The sequence below is a fragment of the Amphiprion ocellaris genome, chromosome 16 (assembly GCF_022539595.1).
Source record: "Amphiprion ocellaris isolate individual 3 ecotype Okinawa chromosome 16, ASM2253959v1, whole genome shotgun sequence".
Taxonomy (NCBI): Eukaryota; Metazoa; Chordata; class Actinopteri; family Pomacentridae; genus Amphiprion; species Amphiprion ocellaris.
In genome coordinates, this window is record NC_072781.1 from 23,044,352 (window position 1) to 23,069,534 (window position 25,183).

At 39.4% G+C, this 25,183-nt stretch overlaps 1 protein-coding gene across 3 annotated transcripts in view; it reads left to right on the plus strand.

Annotated features, from left to right (window-relative positions):
• Positions 1–989: 989 nt before the first annotated feature.
• The window catches only part of ide (insulin-degrading enzyme), a 37,288-nt gene continuing 13,094 nt past the window's right edge, over positions 990–25,183 (plus strand). Inside the window, exons 1-19 of one of the 3 annotated variants that reach the window (XM_023276661.3) lie at positions 990–1,138; positions 2,849–3,033; positions 4,911–5,118; positions 6,518–6,687; positions 7,919–8,041; positions 9,090–9,202; positions 9,409–9,571; positions 10,000–10,092; positions 10,738–10,829; positions 11,181–11,261; positions 11,909–12,012; positions 13,762–13,864; positions 13,976–14,098; positions 14,488–14,570; positions 15,188–15,332; positions 18,516–18,626; positions 19,912–20,032; positions 21,461–21,552; positions 24,672–24,783. In XM_023276661.3, the coding sequence (XP_023132429.1) occupies positions 1,056–1,138; positions 2,849–3,033; positions 4,911–5,118; positions 6,518–6,687; positions 7,919–8,041; positions 9,090–9,202; positions 9,409–9,571; positions 10,000–10,092; positions 10,738–10,829; positions 11,181–11,261; positions 11,909–12,012; positions 13,762–13,864; positions 13,976–14,098; positions 14,488–14,570; positions 15,188–15,332; positions 18,516–18,626; positions 19,912–20,032; positions 21,461–21,552; positions 24,672–24,783 (2,305 nt within the window). In that variant the 5' untranslated portion in view covers positions 990–1,055. Of the gene's footprint in view, positions 1,139–2,448; positions 2,577–2,848; positions 3,034–4,910; positions 5,119–6,517; positions 6,688–7,918; positions 8,042–9,089; positions 9,203–9,408; positions 9,572–9,999; positions 10,093–10,737; positions 10,830–11,180; positions 11,262–11,908; positions 12,013–13,761; positions 13,865–13,975; positions 14,099–14,487; positions 14,571–15,187; positions 15,333–16,114; positions 16,260–18,515; positions 18,627–19,911; positions 20,033–21,460; positions 21,553–24,671; positions 24,784–25,183 lie in introns of those variants that run through there. The other 2 variants (XM_035951175.2, XM_035951174.2) reach the window with 2 other exon arrangements.

Sequence of the window (25,183 nt, forward strand, 5' to 3'; positions counted from 1 at the left end):
ACACATTGAGCTTTAAACAAAAATGTAATACAATTAATATTTTCCGATGTATGTAAAGGCAATCTCATGTTTAAAGTGTTCATGGCTTAAATGTTTCCTTTTACTGCATTTGTAAAACTCTATATTCCGTCCCTCAAAGGGGGCATCACAGAGACTGATTTTATATTTTACTATATCATAATACTCAAACAAAGAATCTTAACTGTTTTACTTTTTTTCAAACAATTCCTTTATTGAAAAATGAATTTACAAACAAAAATGAGCATATTCGTGACAATACATAACACCAGTATTAAAGCATTTAAATCTAAAAATATAGTAAGAACACACGCACAAAGAAAAAAAATTAAACAAAAAAAATATTGACTACTTTTTTGGCAATTGAAAAAGGGGTTAGTCTAGTTATTGTCGAGATATTTACAGTTCCTTTGCAGATATTCATTTCCACGTTAGGCCCTTTTGATTTTACACAGGAAAAGAATTTGAGATTACATTTCGCATACAGTATTCTTCCTAACTCCTCTGCCAGGTTGATAGAGCTATGTCCGACTGTCTGTTTGCCAGCAGGAATCCGCAAAAATCGAGCCAAATATCGCGAATGTCCGTGGTGAGGTGGCAGAAGAAGAACGCATTTCCGACCCACTTTTGTTAAACTGCAAGACAGCGCTTTAAACTTAGTGCAAGATGAGCTCCCTGTGCCTCCTCTCACCGTTTCACTTTCTCTACAGCAAAACTCTGAGGACAAAAACCTCCAAACTTCTGACACACTCAACGTAAAAGGAAATCCACACGCAGGCTATTTAATCGATATCAGAATCAATGACACAACGCGATTTCTACAGCGAGGCTAGGCAGTTTGCCGCTTGCCAGTTGGTTCAACTTTACGTATGTTGCTAATTAATTACAATTGTTTCAATTTGTTTTGTCAGTGACACAATTCACTGCATGGTTGGCAACCTACCACGGTGAACTACGCTCTGGTCTGTGTTCGATTGCTTGCGTCTATTCAAAGATGGCGTTCTAAAAGCCAAGGTTTGTTTTCCACGGTGCAAAGTATGTTTAAGTGCATTAACCGAACGGCCCAGTTTATGAGACATCATCAGTCAGCAGGCAGCAGTTTCGTTTGTAACCAATTTAGGTAAGGCTGTCAGGCAAATGTTGTAGCTTTTACTTTCAAGTATTTAAGTCATTTTCACACCAAACGGCGAGCTAGCTAGCTGCCAAAGTAACGTTAGCAGTTCTTGCCGTTAATGCCGGTTTGTTGACCCAGCTAACCTCCCTAGCTAAATTGCTAGCTCTGTTGCTACTAGATGATAGCTAAAATGGTTTGTGTCCGGCGCACCTGTGTAACGTGGTCAATTATAATACCATTTTCAACCACGCGGAACTAAAGATTGCCACAAAACTAGACAAAACTAGACAAGATAACGTGGTTGTCACTTGAATATTTGCTAACGTTTCTGAAACCTTTGTTGCTGATTAAACAAGCTAACGCTAGTCTTCCTTCTGTGAGTGGGATTATTTTATGTCTTCTGGCGAATTACCAAAGCTTTTCTCTGCTGTGTGAGGTAGTCGTATCCGTGTTTTCCGGCGTTTACCTAACGGTACACTGTGAATTTTAGACGGCTTTACTGTTCTTATTAATGCGGTTTACTACCTGAACTGTCTGTTAAACCCTACTTTGTTACGTAGAAGTTGTACCAACACTGAAGTGGCTTTACACACTGATTATCCAAAGAGATTAATTGGTTCTGTTTTAAAGCGGTTCTGCAGAACTGCGTCATGTTTGTAAAACCAACTACAGGATTTAATGTCGTATTCCTACAAAGATGTGCTACATCAGCCTTATGTTCGTCAACAGCAGTCGCTCTCGTATTACTGTAAGAGATATACTGTGGAAACTGATCAAATGAGTAAATTGTGGCATCTACTGAATTTGGATTTGAATGTTGCATGATTTTGTAAAACATTCTGTTGCGATATTTTTGTTTTCTGCGAAATGAGTAGGCATAGGAATGTTTCCCAAATGACTTGAATACATCTATTTGAAAAGAATTAAGCATTTCAGAATAATCGGGGCATTTTGCAGGAGAGTGCATTAAGCGTAATTTAAATAAAAGCTGGTAAATCCATTGGAAAACTGTTTCATATAGTTTAATACTGGCAAAGGGATTCAAAGTAGTTTGTAGTTTTGGATCTCATTCGGATCTGGCTTTGCACTCGCTATACAGAGGTTTGTGTTGATTTAAATGGTCAAACAAATTAGTTGTGTTGCTCATGTGCTGACATGAAGACTTTTTCAACAGAGGCCTTGTTATTGATCAACAGCTTTTCTGTAGCTGAAATATTTTCATGTAACTGACGTTTAATTTCTTTTTGCAATCGAGTCTTCCTTTTCAGTGTTTCTCTCCTGTTTTTCACTCGTTTTGCTCTGCACACCTGGAAGCTGCAGTCAACAATTTGGTCCGTTCTCTGTAAACCTTAGAGATGGTTGTGCGTGAAAATCCCAGTAGATCAACAGTAGCTGAAAAACTCAGACCAGCCTGTCTGGCACCAGCAACCATGCCACATTAAAGGTCACTGAAATACCCTTTCTTCCCCATTCTGATAGTCAGTTTGAACTTCAGCAAGTTGTCTTGACCTGGTGTACATGCCTAAATGCATTGAGTTGCAGTCTTGTTTGTGTGATCATTTTGCCCTCATGAAAATATTAATAGTTACTAGAATCATCCTCAATGCTAAAATTTCACTCGGCCATAATGTCGGGTTCAGCTAGAATATGAATATGGCTGGACAGACTCAAAACTTGACTGAACTTTGTGTTTATATTTGATTTCCTCCACCTCAGGCTGGTGTCATCCTTGCCACTCAGAATGACCGACCCGGCTGTGAACAGGGTGGTTAGTGACATAATTCGCTCACCCGAGGACAAACGGGTTTACAGGGGCCTGGAGTTTACCAATGGCCTGAAGGCGATGCTCATCAGTGACCCAACAACAGATAAATCCTCTGCTGCTTTGGATGTCCACATAGGTAAATGACTTCCATTACTGTTGTGTTGCCACTTAGGCATATATTTTTTTGTTGCGTTCTCCTTACAGGTATCCTTTCAACACAGTCAGGAAATCAAATGGAAATTTATATATATCGCCACCAGTCAAAAGTTTGGACACACCTTCTCATTTAATGGTTTTTCTTTATTTTCATGACTGTTTACATTGTAGATTCTCACTGAAAGCATCAGAACTATGAATGAACACAAAAAAGTGTGAAATAAGTCTGAACATATTTTATATTTTACATTCTTCAAAATAGCCACCCTTCGCTTTGATTACTGCTTTGTACACTCTTTGAAATGGTTTTTCAACAGTGTTGAAGGAGTTCCCAGAGATGCTGAGCACTTGTTGGCCCTAGTGCCTTCACTCTGTGGTCCATCTCATCAGAAACCATCTGGATTGGGTTTAGCTCAGGTGACTGTGGAGGCCTGGTCATCTGACACAACACTCCATCACTTTCATTCTTGGTCAAACAGCCCTTACCTTGCTTATGTTGTATCTACTCTCAGATGTCCGTCGGTTTGGATAAAAGCGTCTGCGAAATGATATTGTAAACACACCAAACATAAAAACATATTTATGTGATTTCTGCATCATCAACTAAATACATGTTGGGTTCCCATGGCTTTGAGTTTTAGTTAAATACTACTGTACTCTACTATTTATGTACAATACACCGCAGATGTCTTCCCATGTTCCACCAGGATGGTTATTTCTGTTGCACAGTGCACTCACTTCCACTTTTGATGCTGTAATGCATAACATTATGACCACTTACCTAATATTGTATTGGTCCTCTTTGTGTTCCTAAAACTCCTCTGACCCAGTGGCGTATGGACACAGGACCTCTGGGATGTCCTGTGTCACTGGGATGGTGGCAGTGAATTTTGCGGGTTGCAGGGTGGGACCTACCTAGATCAGGCTTATTTTGGCACATCCCACAACTACTCAATAACCCTGAGGAGTGTGGAACCCAGGTAAACAGCTTAGCTCTGTCGTGTTGTCTGGGCCACTGCTGAGCAGTTTTTGCGTTGTGTTGGGGTTAATTTATTTATTTTTGCCATATAGGTCTTGAATGGTCCAGTAGAACACATGCAAAATGTGCTTTGCAGATTAACATAACTACATACATAGAGTAACCTCACTAGTGGCCATATACCCATCTTAAGCTCAGGATAAGCATTTCTGATGTCTACTAATCAGTATTCCTCTTGCCATAAAGTAACTTCTCAACATATTGCCATCCACCTACAGGTTTTGTGATTCACTCATAAAACTGTTGCCCAGCAGACACTATAAAAATGTTGTGGCTTGCAGCTATAAGTCCTCTCTGACGAAGCAATAGTAGGTTGCATTTAGTGTGGGAGGAGGAAGTGGTGAAATGCTGAATAGTTGACATTGCTAACTTATCTGTAAACAATAAAATTTTATGTTGTTTTCTGTCAGTCTCATTAAAAGACAGAGTTGCACAGGTTTTAAGTGAACTCAAATTGAAACGTGTCGCAGTTACTTGTTTGGTATTATAATGTGCCAGGTATCTTGATCAGGTCTTTCAGAGTAGAAGCTTAACCATCATGCTCTTAAACATTTGAGGTACATTATTATGGTGCAGTTTGTATGTGTTTATTATAGTGATTGTTTACATGTCATAACAATCTAAACCTCTGGGCAAATGAATGTGCATGGTGTGGTGCCCTTACACATCAGGGAGTTTTGCCACTGTTTGATTCCCTGATTACTTGGCCAACCACCTTTCAAGCTTTTGAAACGTCAGGATTTTGTATGTGATTCTAATGAGCGAAGAGATACAACTTGATTGACCAAATTTTTGTCACTTTTCTCCAAAATTTGCAGGTTCACTATCCGACCCTGCAAACATCTCAGGCCTGGCCCACTTTTGTGAGCACATGCTGTTCCTGGGAACGCAGAAGTACCCTAAGGAGAATGAATACAGTCAGTTCCTCAGTGAGCACGCAGGCAGCTCCAATGCTTTTACCAGCGGAGAGCATACCAACTATTACTTCGACGTGTCCCATGAGCACTTGCAAGGAGCACTAGATAGGTACTTTTATGTTATTAGTTAATGATACATTTTGTTCGGTGTGCTTAGTTGTATTCATTTGTGTGACCTTTGGCACTATCACCTTTCCCTATCATTTTGTCATAATCAACAAGCTTGGCAGTAACTTCTAGACAACTAGAAGTTTTTCCACAAGTTATTTAGTTACTTTTAAGTTTTATTCTGTATCCCAAATATGCATACATGAATTAATCTTTTTTTTTTTTTTTTTTTTTTTTAAGTTACATAGTCAAGTTTACTTGTCAAGTAAAGACAGATGTCACGTGTTAGTTTAAGTGGCTGTTTGTTAGTAAGTATACAGTGTTCCCCTTGGGAGTCCAGGTGTTAATCTAAGAGAGCTGCCAGGTCATTGTCTGCCCGTCTTTGGTTACCAGACCCAGCCTCATTGTACTCTCTTTGGTAACCATCAGCATAGTTCCTACCCCCCCCTCAGGCTTGAGTGGTGAGACTGATGGCTTCAGCCTTGCAGGGGGCTTTGCTCACGTGTCAGCTGTGATGGTTGGAAAGGACACTCGGGCAGTCAGAATTTAACCTATAGGGATAAGCTTACCTAATTAGAAATGAATGATGGTCTAGCAAGCACCTGTTTCTGTGGCATAGGCTAGTTGTTCCCTTGTGCCAGAGAGTTGTGAAGGCCATCTGGACTTTAGTGGTAGGAAACGACAGTGCAGAGTCAACTGAATTATTGATGATGTTGCCTGTTGAAACCATTGCATCTGAAAGGATGATATGTGTCAATAGCTAGGCTAATTTTCATACACATGCTAATTATTTTCAAACTGTATTTCTATTACAGTTTAGTGTCTAGGTGGCTTATTTTTATGGTTCCCTTATTTGACTGTCCAAATATTGCACATTTTAATAATAATAATAGTAAAAAAAGTAATATTTTTGACTAAGCACGGTAATGCTGTCAGTCTCTCGTTGTCAAACAGAGGAGCTTGTGTTTTTTTCCCCCACATCCTCAAATATGTTTGTGTTAAGCAGGTACACAAACATTAGAATGCCTTGAACTTCTTATATTAGAGACTTTGTGAGTCTGGGAGTCTACATTTTTGAAATACAACCCCTCATTCTATAAACCAGTCTACAGTCTCAGCTTTTATTTATCCTTGGCATTTCCTCATTTGCATGGCAGTTGCTCTTCCCTATAACTCATGCAAATGAATTACCACCACTTTTTGCATGTCCCTTTGTGTCTGTAAATGTTCAAATTGTACACATTAACCATCTTTATATAATATAAAACAGCATTCATCAATTAACATATTTTTAAATGTTCAGAGTCACAAAGGCTTAGATGCGTCATACATCTATATGGCGGTTCTACAAGCTAGATGGTACTTTGTAGTGTTTATTTGTTGCTTTGCAATCTCTTTAGGTTTGCCCAGTTCTTCCTGTGCCCACTGTTTGATGAGAGCTGCAAAGACCGGGAGGTGAATGCTGTGGACTCAGAGCACGAGAAGAACTTGATGAATGATGCCTGGAGGCTGTTTCAGTTGGAGAAGGCCACTGGCAACCCAAACCACCCCTTCAGTAAATTTGGAACAGGTATAAATCCTCAAGAGTTATTGCCAGGTTGTAATGTCTGCCGTATTTGCATGTCCGTTTGTGTCTGTTTAGCTGTTTCTATGGAGACCCACCAAAAGCAATTGCAATGTAATAGTATTAATAAAAACTCTATAGGGTGGAGATTATTTGAATTGCACTTTGGATCAGCCTACTAGCTTAATCCAGAATCTAATCACATATGTTAATGTGAACTTTCCCCACTGTGGGATCAATAAATAAAGTTTCTTATCTACAGTTGTCAAGAAATTACAAAGTAATGTTTGTTTAAATGATGTTCATATTAATAGCACTTCTCTATTTTGTACAGAGCTCTTTACTCTGTTTTGGTTAGCCAGATAAATAATGAAGTCACTGTGAATGCTGTAATGACGGAAATCATCTCATATGAAGAAGAGAGTTTAGTCAGTATTAGAGGGAATACCCAGATCAGAGTGGCATGCACTTTGAGCAGCTCTGAGCTCGAAATAACCACCTGATGGCAGTCTTGAATTATATAATCTGTATTCTGGTTAAGAATAGAACAGGATCAGACAGGCCTGAAAGCTGTGCACTCTCAGCAGACCAACATAATCTGCTTCAGACTCTTGCTTTGTCTGTCGCCATCTCAAAAAACTTCAAGTGCTTGATTTGCGTCAGAAGATGTGGACTGTAGTTTATTTATTGATGGCAAGCGGATTGTTCATTTACTTGGCATGTTATTGCCACAAGAACATTGCATAGCAAGGCCAAGAAAGAGATCTTCAACCTATCAATTTTTTTTATTGAATGGCTCGCAACATACTGGTCAAAAGTTTTAGAATGCCCCAATTTTTTCAGTTTTTTTATTGAATTTCAAGTAGTTCAAATCCAATGAATACATTGAAATAGTACAAAGATGAGTGGTGAACTGCCAGAGGTTTAAAAAAAAAAAAAAAAGGTAAGGTTACCCAAAACTGAAAAATAATGTACATTTCAGAATTATACAAAAGGCCTAATAATAGAAGAGAGAGAGACCATCAGAACACTTAAAAATGGAGATCTTTCCTACAGAGAAAATCAAGGTGTCAGTGAGTACAGTTTTCTTCACCATCAAAAGGCACTCAGAAACTGGGGGAAACAGGAAGAGGTTTGGAAGACCCGAAGCCACAACAGAATCAGAAGACAAGTTGTGCTGGAAAAGTTGTTAATTTTTTTTAAACACATGTTAATACATTAATTCTTTTTAAAACAGGTAACAAGTTGACACTTGAGACCAGACCATCTAAAGACGGGATCGACATCCGTCAGGAGCTCCTGAAATTTCACTCTACATATTACTCCTCTAACCTCATGGGACTCTGTGTGTTAGGCAGAGGTAAGACTTTGACTCCAACTAATGTAATCTTTTAATGTTGCGAAATCCTCACTCTGCCTTAACAGAACTTAAGCAACTATCAAGCCCTTTGTACCATCACTCACCCAAGACAGAAACAAACTATGCATGTCATGTATGACTTAGTGGGTGTGGCCTAAACCACAGTGTTTTAAGTTTATTTGTAATTATACATATGTGTCATTCCTAAATCCATTGTGATACCAGTATGCACATACACTGCATGTCTTACACTATGTTTATACATACAGTGGATGTCTTTGTGAACCACTTGGATGCAAAACATATTTTGCTTTTTAATGTGCTATATCAGTGAAATAAACTTAAAACTGTACCTTGATGTTATTTCCAAAAAACTATGAGATTGTCAAGCTTCCACCTAATGTCAGTTGTGGCATTTCTTAAAGTTTACTTCATATATAGCATGCCATATGCATTATCTTTCTAATTCTGAGTCCTACACTGCTTTCAGCTTTGTATTCCTCTGTAATTGTGAAACTCTGAAAACCTCTGTTTCCCTTGTGGTGAAAGAACATCCTTTCCACTATCCTTTTGTGTTTTGCCATCTACAACAGTGTTTAAGGACAGTACATGTATAGCAGATTTCACAAATAAACTGACGTTGACAGTATTCAGTCTAAAATGAGGCTTACTGCTGACATACTGCCCAACATTTCAAAATGATGATGGATACACTTACCATGATGAATGACTCCAAGTGGTTCGCTGTTTCTGGACAGCTGAATGTCCAGTGGGCTTTCTTGTGCTTTTTTGGAAAACAAAAATGATTGACATTAAAAAGTAATGAACACCCTGGACATAGTTTAGAATGCACAACGGCTTTAGTTGTGCTTGGTCTGCAGCAGTTTATAAGAGTGTGCTACCTGTCAAAGTAACATCCACTTGAATGCCAGGGCTCAAGGTTCCCTGCAGAGAGTGTTATAAGATGATCAATGTTATTCACTTCATGTGTCAAGGATTTTAATTCTGTAGCTGATTGCTTTATATTTTTCAATCTCTTTACCCACAGAATCACTGGATGAGTTGACGTCCATGGTGGTTAAGCTATTTGGAGAGGTTGAAAACAAGAATGTGCCTATTCCAGAATTCCCCGAGCACCCCTTCCAGGAAGAACACCTTAAAGTGAGCTGCTTAATTACTCAACATTGTTTCTTCCACTTCACTAATCATTGTCGTAACTGGCTGTCATGAAAAAACATTTTCTATTTTGTGGGAAAATCTATACAGACACTCCACTAAGAACATATTTTCAACTAATCATTGTTAATTTACAGTGTCCTATGAATTCCCTCCTAAGTGACGTTTTTGTTGCTTGTATTCTTTCACAGCAATTCTACAAAGTGGTTCCTATCAAAGACATTAGGAACCTATATGTGACTTTCCCCATCCCAGATCTACAGAAGTACTACAAATCCAACCCAGGACATTATCTGGGACATCTGATTGGTCACGAAGGGCCTGGAAGTTTGTTATCTGAGCTGAAATCTAAAGGTACAAAGACAGAAAGTTGACCTGAAAGCTGGTGACAAACATGTCAAAACATTATTTAGGAATTATGATATTAATTTGATGCACATTATTAAAAACAGAAGACCTTAAGTATCATTGGCTCAATGTTATTTGTTACGTCAAATGTTGTTTAATTCAGTTTTTTTGTTATTATTTTATGACCACATTTTATTATTAAGGAATAATAAAAAATTTTCTGCAGTTTTCTGTGCTTAACATCAAAGGACAACATTCACTGCTAACATAGCAAACCATTACCCACAAGAGCAGCACTATTCTAATTTAGTGAATATTTTTCAGTGCACAGTATGTATTATTAAACTTATTAAAATTTTCCATTTTCCGTCGTAAAATGAAAGGAAATTTATACTCTTTTCTAAATGAAAATCATTGTGCTAATTATTTTCAAGGCTGGGTGAACACACTTGTTGGAGGGCAAAAAGAAGGAGCCAGAGGATTCATGTTCTTCATCATCAATGTGGACTTGACTGAGGAGGGCCTCTGTAAGTAGTGCATATTCCTCCTGCAGTTGGTTTACCGTTGGTGTGTTTTGCATGTGTTATGGAATTTTCTGTTTAACAAGGCTCAAGGTGAGAAACAAAAGCTTCAAACAGATCTGATCTGTCTTTCAGTCATTTATTATCTTGCAAGAGGGAGGAGGTCAAACACAGCTCGCAGGCTGTTAGTGAGGTTCTCTGTTCAATAGAAAGCACAGAAATTCTATTATACAGAAGTTCTTTTATACAAAGATGTGAGTGACGTCAAACTCCTGCTGTTGCTGGGCAGGTTACACTTAATACATTTTTGTTTTGTCACCTACGTCGTTCTTGGTATCGAGTCTGAGTTTGTGCTTTTACGTGTCTGGTGAAGTTCCTGCTTTAGTGGCGATTGATAAAACTGCTACATCTTTGACGGTATGATGACCTTATCTTCGCCGAAAGAAAGCAGAAGCTATACCTAGAAGGGAGACTTATGAATTCAAAAGTTAACTGCAGTAAAGGTTACACTGAGAGGTTATACTTAGAACGCAAAGCAATTTTTCCATTCCAAATGAAAATGTGGTTATTTCCAAAGATGGTCAGATTTGTGTACGCGTATGGAAAAGAAATGTAAATATTCACTGAGGCATCATCTATGTGCCACTGCAGTGCACGTTGAGGACATCATCTTCCACATGTTCCAGTACATCCAGAAACTGCGTACTGAAGGGCCTCAGGAATGGGTATTTGACGAGTGCAAGGTAATTTATGTTGTCTGTTCAACGGCATTATTTCTGAGGGGCGGGACAAACATGACCCACTTATGGTTAGTAGAGAAACTAATAGAGCAGTAGGTGCATTGACAGCAGAGGCTGATGGATGTAAACCTGCCTACTATTTTCACCATGTATATCTGCTAAATATAGCTGTATCAAATGAAGATAGACATCATTTTTTATACTTCACCGTACAAGCCTGAGATTAGATTGAATTGCAGATGCAATTATATACAGCCCCATTTCAAGATTTGGCTCTCAATAGTAACTGCATCTAACTTGTATGTGGTGTAACTTCACCTGTTATGCTTCACTTCTCCATCTTTGTCTCTGTAGGATTTAAATAAAGTCGCCTTCAGGTTCAAGGACAAGGAACGACCCCGTGGCTACACTTCCAAAGTGGCAGGCTTACTGCATGTAGGTCCCCTCTCCATCTGTAAAGGTTGTTTCCAGGGAGACTCGGCGCAGCCCATTGCGTCTGTAACTGCTGTCGTCATCAGGCTGCCTGGTGCTGCTGTTGACTCTGTTTTGTGAGACAGGCGATTTTGCAGAGCCACAGTGAGAATTATGCTAGCTTTTATATTTACCGCATTTACTGTACAACTGTTGCAGCAGGTAAATTGCCTTTATTGCCAGTGGTCTTTACATTATATCCACACCAAGAGATAGAATATAATGCCCTTGAACATGTAGCAAGTATTTTGCCTACTTTTCATACACTGTTGAGTTTTCAATCTGCTTTTTATAGATCACAAAATAACAGTGTAAAATACTTCCAGTAATCCCGCTCCCCACCATATCTCCCACCACCCATAGCATCCTCCCAGCTCCCTGCAGTCTTCTTTTAGTCATTCAGTTATACATTTGATATCTGTGCACCAAAAAGATAAGAGCCTTAACAGCCAGCATGATTCATGTCAGTCTCTCCTAGTAGCAGCTGCATTTTACAATAGGTTGGCTGTTAAAAAAATGATGGGATTGAATTTTAAGTGTTTGGCAGAAATGTTTTCCAGTTCATCCCTCAAACATCCAGTGTTGACAAGTGGTTTTTCTGTGTGTTGCAGTACTACCCTCTTGAGGAAGTTCTAGCAGCAGAGTACCTTTTGGAGGACTTCAGGCCAGATCTGATCGAGATGGTGCTGGATAAGCTGCGGCCAGAACACGTCAGGTCAGTGTGACAAAATCGGTCTGATCAGATCTAGACAAACTGAGGCTGTCAGTGTTTATTCACTTAGCAAAGTATAAACATCACTAAAGTAAGAATAGCTTCAGACAGTAACTCAAACGTTAAATGCACGGACTTTGTGAATCTTGTTTTTCCGGTCATATTTTTTATATTGTATACAAAATAACCAACCTAAATCAATACTGATTTCACAATTATCAAAATGTATTGGTAAATAGATGCATCGCAGGCCTTATATACATCATACTATGTAATCTTCTGCCATTGCGACTAGTGTCTGTGCTTACTGGTACTAAATAAAAGGGATGTTGGTCTACTTGATATTTAGATAAAAGAGCATTTCAATTTTCTGCCTTGAAAAGAAATGCCAGAAAGCTTTACAGATTTGATTATCTCTGCAGCAGCCTCAAAAAAGGGTTAGCTTGTAATATCAGGAGATGGATGTGTGTGCTCAGGAATACATTATCAAGTGTTGCTCTCTCAGTTGAAAATTCTGGTGTCCTGACAGGATTTTATATGAACAATTTGGCTAGTATAAAGTATATTACACTGACTTGCTGTACATTTCCTTTGTATGTAAAGATGTAGTGATTTCAAATGCTAATTAAGCAAAACATCAGTTTTTCACATAAACACAAAATACTTGTCTAACATGATATGCCACAGCTAAAATAATTAATATGTTGGTCCACTGACAGAGGAATAATCGCCAACAATGTAATTATTGATCTTTTCGGTCAAAATGGTCTGATTTTAGCATCTCAATGTAAATATTTGGTGTTTTCTAAATATTGGGCATAAAAAAAACTTCTGGGAGGTCAGGGGTGATGAGATGGACATTTTTCGATATTTTTTTTGTCCACGTTGGAAATTTTACTTAGTGTTTAGTAGCAACTCTTTTTTGACAAAGACTAATTTCTATCAGACTATTTTTACAGTTTATAACCTTGTGTCCGTCAAGATGTCAGTGAATGGAGTAAAGGTGGGCACATTTTGTAGTAATACCTTAATCTTTACATTTACTTACTTAGATACATGGGCTAACATAACAATCATTCCTAGCGAAGCTTTAACCCTAATTCACTTTCTGGTGTACTACTGCTGTGTCAGGCAAAGTGTAGACTTGTAAGTCCATTCCTTGTAAGTCCATTCCTTAATGCCTACCAAAGAGGAGATGACATGCACTCATTGACCGACCCTGACAGTTTGCAGTCTCTTCCCTCACTGAAGTGGCTACTTAACCTTGGAGTTGTGCCAGGTCTACGTCAAATTCATGACAGAGGGGTTCTTTGTATCAGTGTCATTCCAGCAGCTGTAGGTGAGGTTCGAGCATTTTAGGTTGCATCATTGAAGTGATAGAAATTGTAACAACGCTGACTGAAAATGAACACTGTTTGCATCTGTGTTAAGTCCTAGTGCTTTATTAACAAACAGAAACATACTATTATCTCTTTGTGGGTAAATAAATGTTTAGGTTACAGTGAAAGACGCATTCTAAATGCACCGAGGGCTCCAGCCTTGCCAGTGTCTGGAAATTGTAGACGATAAATTAGACAACATGCTGATGGATTTCCACTATCTCAAGCTTGCTCCAAATAGAATACTAATAGAAAAGCACTCCCGTCTTATGGAACGGTTGCTAACAGGCAGTATATAATCAGCTTTGACTGAGGGTTTCTGTAAGTATGTAATGTGACCTGGATAACTCTAGTTTTTGTTTTCTTTTTACAGAGTTGCAGTGGTGTCAAAGTCATTCGAAGGACAGACAGACAAGACAGAAGAGTGGTATGGCACACAGTACAAACAAGAGGCCATCTCAGAAGAGACCATCAAGGTTACTGACTGCAGTTATCATGCTCCAGTCACACACAATCCTTCATGTCTAGTTTTATGACTATGTGATGTGTGTATGACTCTGATTGCTGATTGTAAACCTGTGTTTCAGAAATGGGCAAATGCAAACCTCAACGGCAAATTCAAATTACCCATGAAAAACGAGTTCATCCCTACAAACTTCGAGATCTACCCTCTTGAAAAAGACTCTCCTTTAGTCCCCACTTTAATCAAGGCAAGTGTGTTTGCTGCACAGCTCTGTCATTATAGTCTTGTTAGTCTCCATTGCCTAACTGTGCTACTGTGATACCTGCTTAACTACATTTAGTTAAAAATATCTATTACACTTTCATATGGAAATATGATATTGTGATTGAGACATTAAGCATTTAATAATTCTGTTGCCTGAAAGAAAGACAATAAAAGCAAATGCCTTTTTTCCTTTATTGTTAAAACACCTATCAAAGTAGCATGTCAGCTTTACATGAAGAAATACACGCTGCCTGTTTGTAGTGTGTGTTTGAACTGTGCCTCTGCTGACCTTTCAGTTGTTATCTCTGCACAGAATGGACTTTGAATGAATATGAAAATGAGAACTGCCTGTTTGGTGTTCCTTTCTTCCAGGACACCGCTATGAGCAAGGTGTGGTTCAAGCAGGATGACAAGTTCTTCCTGCCGAAGGCTTGCCTGAACTTTGAGTTCTTCAGGTGCGTAATTGTGAAGAGCTGTAATTCAGCTATAATTCAGGTACAAAGTCATCTATTTAAAGGTAGGAAGCCAACAAAATGAGAAAATAGCTTCAATCAGAGTCCAGTAGCAAAGTAAACCAAATACAAATGAATGAATGCATAGACCAGAAACCTGAAATTGAATGCCATTTCACTCAAATTCTTTTGATCAGGTTAGCTTACTCCTTAATTAAGCTAGGTTGCTTCCTTCTTCAGTGTTTATATAATTTACTGGCAAACATTCCAAGCACACAGTCTAACTAGGGACATTCTTGCGATGTTGATGCATGCCACACAGAGGATGATACAGCATAAAATAAGCTGGATCAGCTCATAGCCAATTGTCATCAACTGAAACACTGCCAAACCCTTCTGGATGGGACTGTAATTAGATGGTGTCAACCTATTTTTGTGGCAAATACCTGTTTTCGTACTCCCCTGTTATCATCCCCAATTAATTGTAAGTTAATGAGTGGGAACATGCACTGAAAAGTATCTTCAGCTCCCATCATGAATAAATGAAAAAGGAGCGATATCTCTACTCTTTCTTACTTTGTTTCTATGTATTTTTGTGACCACTGCCATTTTCTCAACAGCCCGTTTGCGTATGTGGACCCATTGCATTGTAACATGGCATATTTATACCTGGAGCTCCTCAAGGACTCCCTCAACGAGTATGCATATGCAGCCGAGCTAGCTGGCTTGAACTATGACCTCCAAAATACCGTCTATGGGATGTATGTAAGTATTCAGAATCCCTCCCCATTGCCCTGACGCCGCATCCCAGACCTCACGTCTGCTACCCTTCATCATCCTCAGACTGGGCTCCTGTGGCTCAGACAGGCCTGGGTTGACAGGTAATATTAATAAAATTAATTATGTGACCAAATTGGAAATTTTTAATACAAAGGATGATACAATAAAAGGAAAAATTACAGAACAGTAATGACAAGAGTAATACTGTATATTATAATTGATTGTGGATACTTGATATTTAGAGACTAATTTTGTGTAGTAACCCCAATGCATTCAGTAAAAAATAATAATTACAGAAACCTTGCAACCCAGACCTGGCTGGTCTAGCCGCTGGTCTAGCCTTTGTTCTATCTGCAGCCTCCTTTCATTTTTCATCGATCCTTTTTCCATGCTCATCCACTCCCTGTGAAACCCTCATGACTACCCAAGAGGTGTTACATTTTGTCATATCAAACGGCAGTTCTCTGTTTTAGACGTAAAGTTAACTGCACACCTGTCAGTAATACATCAGATGAAGCAGTGTTCAAAAAACACAACTGAGTCTATTTAAACGAAGATCAGAAAACAGTGGTGGCATTAGTCTTCTATAGAATAGTTTTAGCCAAATGTTGCGGAACAAGAAGCTGGTCACGTGGCTGCATATACATACTCTTCTTGTCCTTCTTCTCATATGTGTATTGTCTTTTTAAGTCTTAACCACCGCTCATTCCCAACAAACATGTTTTTCTTTATTTTGCTCTTTTTTTGTTGTTTCTTCCTTCCATTAGTCGCTACCTTTATGCAGATCCCCAGCACTGCAACATGACCTACTTGTTACTCAGGTTACTGAAGGATGATTTAAAAGAGTATACATATGCAGCCCGCCTGGCCGGGCTGGTGTATGGCGTAGCTTCAGGGATGAATGCCATCCTCGTAAGTAAGCTGTTTGAAGTCTGGAGGGAAGTGGGGGCGCCAGGGAAGGGTCCACTCTGTGGCTTTACCAAAGTGAAAATGGCTTGGTTTTCTATGCTCAGTGTGATTGTGTAAAGTGCTATCCTGCCTGTCCAAGGTGAGCTGCATCTAACTGCATTCCAATCAAAGGTGTACATAATGCCACTTGACTGAAGGATGGTTGCACACACTCATCTGAAAGTGTTATCAGCTACTGTGCTGCCATTATATTTGTGCTTATGACTAAAATATTTAAGTCAAGGAATTGTCTTAGAGATTTCCACATTATATTTTATCAGAGAACACACACATATACACAATGTTTTTTTTAACTTCTCCTGGCTTGCCAGCAATTTTATTTGTAAGATTAGTGTGGAAATGAATTAGATAATTTATATAATTCATTCTAGAGCTAGCAATAAAAGTGATAAACTTAAGACTTTATGCAGACTTTCTGGAGAATGATCTCAGAGTTTCACTTCCGAACTTCATTCAGGTTATTATATTCAGACAGTGAATGCTCAGCAATAAAAATACTAGATATCCAGATTCTCCCTACTCTGTCTATATAATAATATTTTTGGCTGCCATTCTCTAACATTTATTGTTAGTGTCATACAGACATCAAACGAAAAAGCATTGCTGTCACAGACCACGATGAATAAAGTCAATTGATGCAGATTCTTTGACATATTGTCACATTTTTGCTGATGCAAATGCAAAAAGGATGTTGGAAGTGGATCTGTGTCTGGTAGGTTTTAGGTCGTTAGGAGTGGCTCAGTCAGTCAGACACCAATTTGTTTACTCAGTTTATGAATACAGCAGTTTGATCAACTGTGTGTGTCTCAGAAATCTAATGTTACACTGCAAAACTACCTGTTTGCAGTGGTGTGGTTTTGCTCTGTTCTTTCTTGCTTCCTAACTTTCACACGAACACGCTGCACCCTTTTTCATAACCTAGTAACCTGCTTTCATTAGCTGCCTCTCACCAGTGAATTCATGACTGTGGTGTGTCCTTAGAGACGGCCATTCACCACACTATCTGTGTAGCTGTGATGGGCTGGAGGTAATTGATTTGAGTCAGCAGTATCGGTGTGGCTGGCCGTTGGTCAAGGTTAATGATGTTAGGAGAGATTACTTTTAACAGGTGTCACTGCAGGGACTTGGATGGGGGCAGGGAGAGGCGAGCAATGGGATGAGTGTGAGAGCATAGCCATGTAGTGGAAGGCTTTTGCTGAATCATGAAGGGCCATAAGGTGTGCATGACACTGCAAAAAGGAGGCTTTAAATAACTTTGAATGTTCCTTCCATTTTTACAAAACTAATTTGCATAGAAACATCTCATCAGCCACTGAGTTCTGTTCTGTCTCCCCAAGAGACTATGGCCAAAATGATTTTGACAGTGAGATGAAATGATGCTGCTTATACTGATTGAGTATAAATGTGATGATGCAGAACTTAACATTACATTGAAATATTAATCACATTATCTGAGATAAAAGGGTATATAGCTTTGTAAAATATCTACATATATACTGACTGTCAGCATTCATTTTTAGGACTGTTGACTGACTGGAGTGAATGCCTCAGACCTCGTACATTTTTTTTCCACCAAAGGTCGATAGGAATCACCTTCAATGTAGTCCAAGCTGAATGTTTTTTGGAATTTTACAGACTTGAGAAGTTTACTAAAAAGTAACTTTGACATAGCCAAGCTCTTGTTGCATTAGCTTGTTTGACAAAACCTAAAACCAGATTCAGTGATATTGAGTATCAAAATGGTGGTTCTTAAAATCATTACTAAAGTATCAAGAAATGAATTAAAAGGCTGATGCTTTTTTTCATCTAAATCCCAAACTCTAACCTGAACCTCCTCCAGAGCAGGTTAGCTGTGTAGCATCAGTTATAGCAGGTTAAAAGAGAACCATCTTTCGTTAACATTCCTTGCTAACCAATTTGTCTTGCTTCGCAGTACACCCCTCTGCTCTATAATTAACTGTGAGGTGTGTGTGTTTTTATGAGGATCTCAATCTGTGCAATATTTTCTTGACAATAGTTTGCCAGCTCCTAATTACCTTGTCATACATAATATTAAATGGATACACCACAATCATATATTTACTGGTTAATGGTCAACCTTCAAATCAACACCTGAACAAAGTCAAGCTATCGTTTATGATCTTACCTTTTCCCTCTGTTTGTTATGTACCACCTGTCTTCTGTCACTGTTTGCTGCAGCTGTCTGTTAAAGGCTACAGTGACAAACAGCACATCCTGCTGAAGAAGATCATTGAAAAGATGGCCACTTTTGAGATAGATGAGAAGCGCTTTGACATCATCAAGGAAGCAGTAAGTTCTGACTGCAACTCAATCACCACTACAGAGTTATGAGATGTTATGGGCCATCAAACAAATAATTTTGCAGTTCCTTGAACAACTAACTCGAACCCATACACTACTGGTCAAAAGTTTTAGAATGCCCCAGTTTTTCCAGTTTTTCATTGAAATTCAAGTAGTTAAAGTCCAATGAATAGCTTGAAATGGTACAAAGGTAAGTGGTGGACTGCCAGAGGTTTATAAAAGGGTAAGGTTACCAAAAACTGAAAAATATTGTACATTTCAGAATTATACAGAAAAACCTTTTTCAGGGAACAAGAAACAACTTCTGCTTAACAACGTTCTGCAGCAGTGGAGGTTGATCAAGCCTTGACAACTGGTGCTACCAAATCCTACAGGTGTCCCAACTTCTCCTGATTAATTCCAAGCCCTTCTGTCTACATAAAAGTAGCGTTGGAATACACCGTGGCACCATACCCTCCAGAGCATTATGTGAAGAGTATTGTACTGTAGAAAGTAATGTGTTGCAAGGAAAAGGCAATTAACAATAGAAGAGAGACAGACCATCATAACACTTAGAAATGTAGGTCTTTCCTACAGAGAAATTGGAGAAAGTCAAGGTATCAGTGAGCACAGTTTTCTTCACCATCAAAAGAGACTCAAAAACTGGAGGAAACTCTGACAGGAAGAAGTCTGGAAGACCCAAAGCCACAACAGACTCAGAAGACAAGTTTCTGAGAGTCAACAGCTTGGTGATGGGTGGCTCACAGGACAACAGCTTCAAGCACAGCTTAATAGTGGTCGTAGTAAGCAAGACTCAGCTTCAACTGTGACGAGAAGACTTGGAGCTGAAGGTTTGACAGGTCCAGTTGCAGCAAGAAAGCCATTGCTAAGACGTCAGAATAAGAAAAAGAGGCTTGCCTGGGCCATGAAACAGCGGCAATGGACTACTGAAGACTGGTAGAAGGTATTATGGACTGATGAATCAAAATGTGAAATCTTTAGTTCATCATGCAAGATTTTTGTATGCCATTGAGTAGGCGAAAGGATGGTTCCTCAATGTGTGACATCAACTGTCAAACATGGAGGAGGAAGTGTGATGGTGTGGGGATGTTTTGCTGGATCCAGGGTCAATGACTTGTACAGAGTGAGACTATCGAGAAACTTTTGACCGGTAGTGTACATATTGAGAGCCCTCTGCCTTACAACATAGTAATTCCAATGCTCTTTAGTACTGTAACCTTACTCTTCTAGTTCTTGGTAAATGTGCTGACTTTGCCTTCTCTCTCCCCTACAGTACATGAGGTCTTTAAATAACTTCAGAGCAGAGCAGCCTCACCAGCACGCCATGTACTACCTCCGTCTTCTGATGACAGAGGTTGCTTGGACCAAAGATGAGCTCAGAGAGGCTCTAGATGGTGAGATGCTGTTCTTAATCTCTCTCTCTCTTTACTTCTTTCTCAGAGTAACAGCACAAGTGCTTATTAACCCACTTTCTACTGTGGACCAGAGTTCACTGAAGTACAGAATGAACACATATTCAAGTCCTTCTTCATGCTAGACATTGACTAGTCTTCATTATCATTGTGCTATAGATGAAAAAACATTCTGGTTTGTTTGTTTCTTTAAACCTCCCACAGTTGTCTTGGGCTGAGCTAAGTGAAGGATGCGGCTTTGGTGTTCACTCAAGGTAGTGACAGAGGAATTGGTTTGGTGGAACACAGGAAGGCGAGAACTGTGATTTAAATGGCTCAGTCACTAAAAAAAGGAAAACTACAAGGGCTGCTTCACTGCATGATCCAAATCCTCGCCAAACTTGAAATATTTAGTTTGGTAGTTTGCTAGCCTGGAGGTTGTTGGTGTTGTTTCCTGTTGTGAAGTGGATTTTGAAAGTGGTAACACAGAGTTAGTGAAAGGGGAGGAGAAATCTGTGTGAAATGTGCATCCAGTGACAGACTTACACCTGCAGCATACATTTGGTTAGTCAGACTAGAAGTTTGGGCTGTACAAAAGTTTTTTATGAGGCAGTATAACACCATAGTTGTCGTGACAAATATATGGCCATTGTTTGTTAATTGAAAGGTGATGAGAAAAAGTTCAAAGGCTTCCTTCCTGGACTAAAGTTCCCCAGTGTTTGGCTCACAGTTTAGAGAAGGTTGCTCTTTCTCTCTTCTCACCTTAGGGTCCTTTCTTCTCTTCTGTTTATCCTCATTTAAATGCTGATGATTCATTCTCCAGCAGACGCCTCGCTAGCTGCAGTCTTTCCTCTCTGCAGAGTCAGTCTGGAACCTGAAGGGCATAGTGTTTTATTTTTTACCATGGAGCTTACACAGAGTATCCTCAGATGCACATAAGGCTCAATGAACCTGCAGGGTCGAGGCCTGTAGCTCGGTCACCTGGGCCTCCAATTGCCACAGCTTGTTCGCTTATCAGTGTCACCGTCTTCCTGTCGTCACCTGGGGTCTATAAGACACTGTCAGTCTCCTGTCTCTGCCTGTGTTGGTGTTACTTGGACAAACAGTCATTTAGATAAAGTGTATGTGTGTCTGCGTGTGTGTGTGTCCCTGTTGTAGCTCATCTTTGAATCTGGGTCAGATGTTGCTTGAATTCAGATTGGCCAGCCAACATTGAGAAAGACTTGATGTAACAGTGCGATTTTCACCAGCTTGCATGACTGTCTAACATGTGACCACTGTTGTCTTTTTTGTGAGGAGAATTCTATATCATGAAATCACCACACTCTCAACAGTTATATCATGATTTTTTTTTTTTACTAATTCACTGTTAATAGCAGCTTGATGAATTGGTCCTTGATTGATTATCGTTGTCTGTGATCTGTATTGCAGATGTAACTCTCCCACGCCTCAAGGCCTTCATACCTCAGCTATTGTCACGGTTACATATTGAGGCCCTTCTCCATGGCAACATCACAAAGGAGGTTTGTTCAGCGTTACTGTTTTTTTTCTTTTTAACTGCCACCTTTGGGAAATTAGAATTTTGTTATCTTATTGCTGTGATTGATTTCTAAATTTGTAATAGTGCAGTTGTCCCTTCATATCAAGTTTTGCAACATGTTTATGCCCTTTTCTTCATGAATATCAAATACGCCTTTCTATTTTTGAACAACCTTTCAGTCAAATTTCACTTGGTCCTCCTATGCTGTCACAGAGGCTTATTGTCAAAAACCTCTTATAAGATCCTGCGATCGTGTCACGCTTTATATGAGGTCCCAGCAGTCACAGCACCTGCCTTATATCTTGTAATGATGACAGAGTCACAGTCTGGTGGAGAGAGAATTAGACTCGCTAGTGGGAGCAGTGATCCATTTTGTCATCGAGCAACAATACAGACCTGCTTCTGTCACACCAGTGCAAGACTGGCAGAGATGTTTTGAAGCTATATGATGGATAAGGAATCAGGTAGTAATGTTTTCATGTGGGAAAGAATTATTATTAATTCTAGCAAAGCAGGCCAGTTACAAGGATGAGAAAAGACTATTTAAAAACACTGAACATCAGTTCCAACTTTTATAGATGGTAAGATGAATGATGGCACATTGACGACTGTCGTAACTCTTTGTTGAAATCAAAGTCTATTAGTTTAACTCCATCCCATGTACGCACACTACTGAGATAACCACTTTTCTAAGGTATTTTACACACCTCTGACTATTAAACTGGGTCAGTAACTTTTAAAAGCTCAATAATAAAAAGGCTCAAACCACACAGTTTTGTGTTTCACCACTAATGGTTTTGCTTTTACCTAAGAAGGCATTATGTGATACACACTACCAGTCAAAAGTTTGGACACCTTCTCATTTACTGTTTTTTCTTTATTTTCATGACTATTACATTGTAGATTCTCACTGAAGGCATCACAACTATGAATGAACACATACGGAATAATGTAGTAAAACGAAAAGGTGTGCAAGAAGTCAAAACATGTTTTATATATATTTTTTTAGACTCTTCAAAATAGCCACCCTTTGCTTTTATTACTGCTTTGCGCACTCTTGGCATTCTCTCAGTGAGCTTCATGAGGTAGTCACCTGAAATGGTTTTCACTTCAGAGGTGTGCCCAAACTTTTGACTGGCAGTGTATCTACTACTGAGACTTTAGTTCACAATTGCATCAGAACTTCCTATTGTCAAACTATCTTCTGCCAGTGAAATTGCCCATAAAGAGATCTGTGGATTGTCCTTTGGAAAAACTTGTTTCTGCCACTATAACTCATTGCCAACAACTCTGCTATTCATTCTTTCCTCACTGTGTTTCTAATGCTCAGTTTGTCAATGATTATTATTTCTTTTTGTTTGTTTGTTTCTCACTGATATAATAGTTAAAGATGGACTTCATATGGAGTTGGGTCACCATGTTCACCCAAAGCATCTTCAATTCTCCACAACTCTGGAACTTTATTTGAGGAATAGTATTTTGATGATGGTGGTGGTGGAGAGTACTCATTGTTGTCCCATAAGAGACAACTCCCATCATGATAGAAAGGTTTTGCCAAAAGATGGTGATCACTGCAAATAACTTTTGTATTTATCTGCAGTGAACCTTCCCTCTAAGGGGACAAGTGGACCCAAACTATTACAGCAAAATGCTCCTCACTCCACAACAGAGCAGCTGGATCTCCTCAGTGTAGAGGTCCAGCATTGAGGCCATGCCATCCTCTTGGTGTGCACCACACACGCACTTGCCTAACTGTTGAAAATATGGTGAAGGATGACCATATCACTTTTTTCCATGTCCCTGTAGATCAAGGACTGTGTTTTTTAGCACCACTGAGCTCTCAAATGTGCATTCAGCTTTGTATTGAGGGGTTTATGCTCTGTGGGCCTACTACGATATCCCTCTCTCTGTGCTCTATGTTCAGTCAACTGTTCTTGCTGACGGTCTAATCACATCCTGCAATGATATTCTCAGTCACCTGGCGAAGACTTGCTGCTATGTTTTCCATCGCACTTATACACAAGTATCACATCATCCAACATCAGCCACAATTTCAGGCCGCATTATATCGTTCCCATAGATCTAAATTCAGCTCTCTCTTTTGTCACTGCTCCTATTTAGACACTGGCCAGCTCATCAGTCATTGTGAGTGAAGCACCTGCCATTCATTCATCAACAATGAACCCTCTCTCGAAGTCACTTGCAGTTTTTCCTCTTGGCATCTTGATACAAAATCAGAATCAGGAGGGCCTGCTCAGTATTTTTATTCACACCACGGAGTATAATTGGATGTTAATTGCTTAATCGTCCTGTGCAGTACTCCTGTGTGGAAGCATCTGCAGTTAATGTATCTCTTCACTCATTGATTGAGGGTTTTCCTTTAATTTGTCAACTCTCTGTAAATTAGGGCTGCAGACTAATTGTAGAAACATCCCTGACAATTCTACAGCTGTACAGTAAAATAAATCACCAAGTACCGTGACCACAAAGCTAAAACACATTATGTGATTAACTTCTGTGACTGTCAGGAATAAACAGTGATATTGTAAAAGTAGAGTTTTTGGAAGAACAGCTGTTTTGGATTGCATTTGATTTTACAAGTGTTCTACATATAAATGATGTTTAAATATTATTTTTCCATGTTCAAGCACCACGAAACTCTGTTTGCCTTTTAAGTATTGCAGCAACAAAAGTCCCATTGATGACATCTCATAACCTTCAAACTACACTCACTGCAGTTTTTATGTGGGGGTGGAGAGAGCGATGCAGCGCCCTTGTGTGCCATCAATTAGCAGTACAAACTGAGAGTAGGAAAAATTTCAATGTCATTATAAGTTAATTCTGGTCATGTAAAACCCACAACCTCATTCAGCCAACTAGGGAATGTCTGAATCAATTCACAGGAATGTACATAAAAAAACACTAATTGTAAGAGAGGCCAAGTTAAGGAAGAGAGAAACAGTAAGGTAAATTTGAAACTCTTGGAGAGGACAGAACATTAGTTAAATCATGTGTAATGTTTTTTTTCTGAGAGTAAAGTTACTGTTGTCCAAGATTTTGTGGAGTAAAATGTGTTTTCTCTCCCTTCTATCGTCTCTCCAGTCTGCTCTTGGCATGATGCAAATGGTGGAGGACACGCTCATTGAGCACGCTCGCACAAAGCCCCTCCTCCCGAGCCAGCTGATTCGCTACAGAGAGGTGCAGGTTCCAGATGGTAAGTCCTGCACTCCCTCCCCCACACCCCATACACACACCAGCTCTGTTAATCATCATCCGACAGTCATGGCCGTCTCCACAGCGACCGTGCAGAAGGGTCCTTAGATAGTGCGGTTGCCCTTGTCATCAGTGACGCTGTGTTACGTTTGTAAAGATCTGATTAAATTCAACATCCAGCATTTACCTCAGAGCAACATAATAGGGACTGAGTAGAAATGGATGGCATTGGAAAAATACATACACACTTTCCCCTCAGCTGCTCAAACAATAACTACACACATGTAGTTCAAAACACCTGTACTGCCTTTCTGATTACATTAGGACACTGAATGATGTGGAGAATTAAAACCAGAGCTGTGCAGGGCCACTTGGAGGCATCCTTTGTCTCTGAGGGAGTT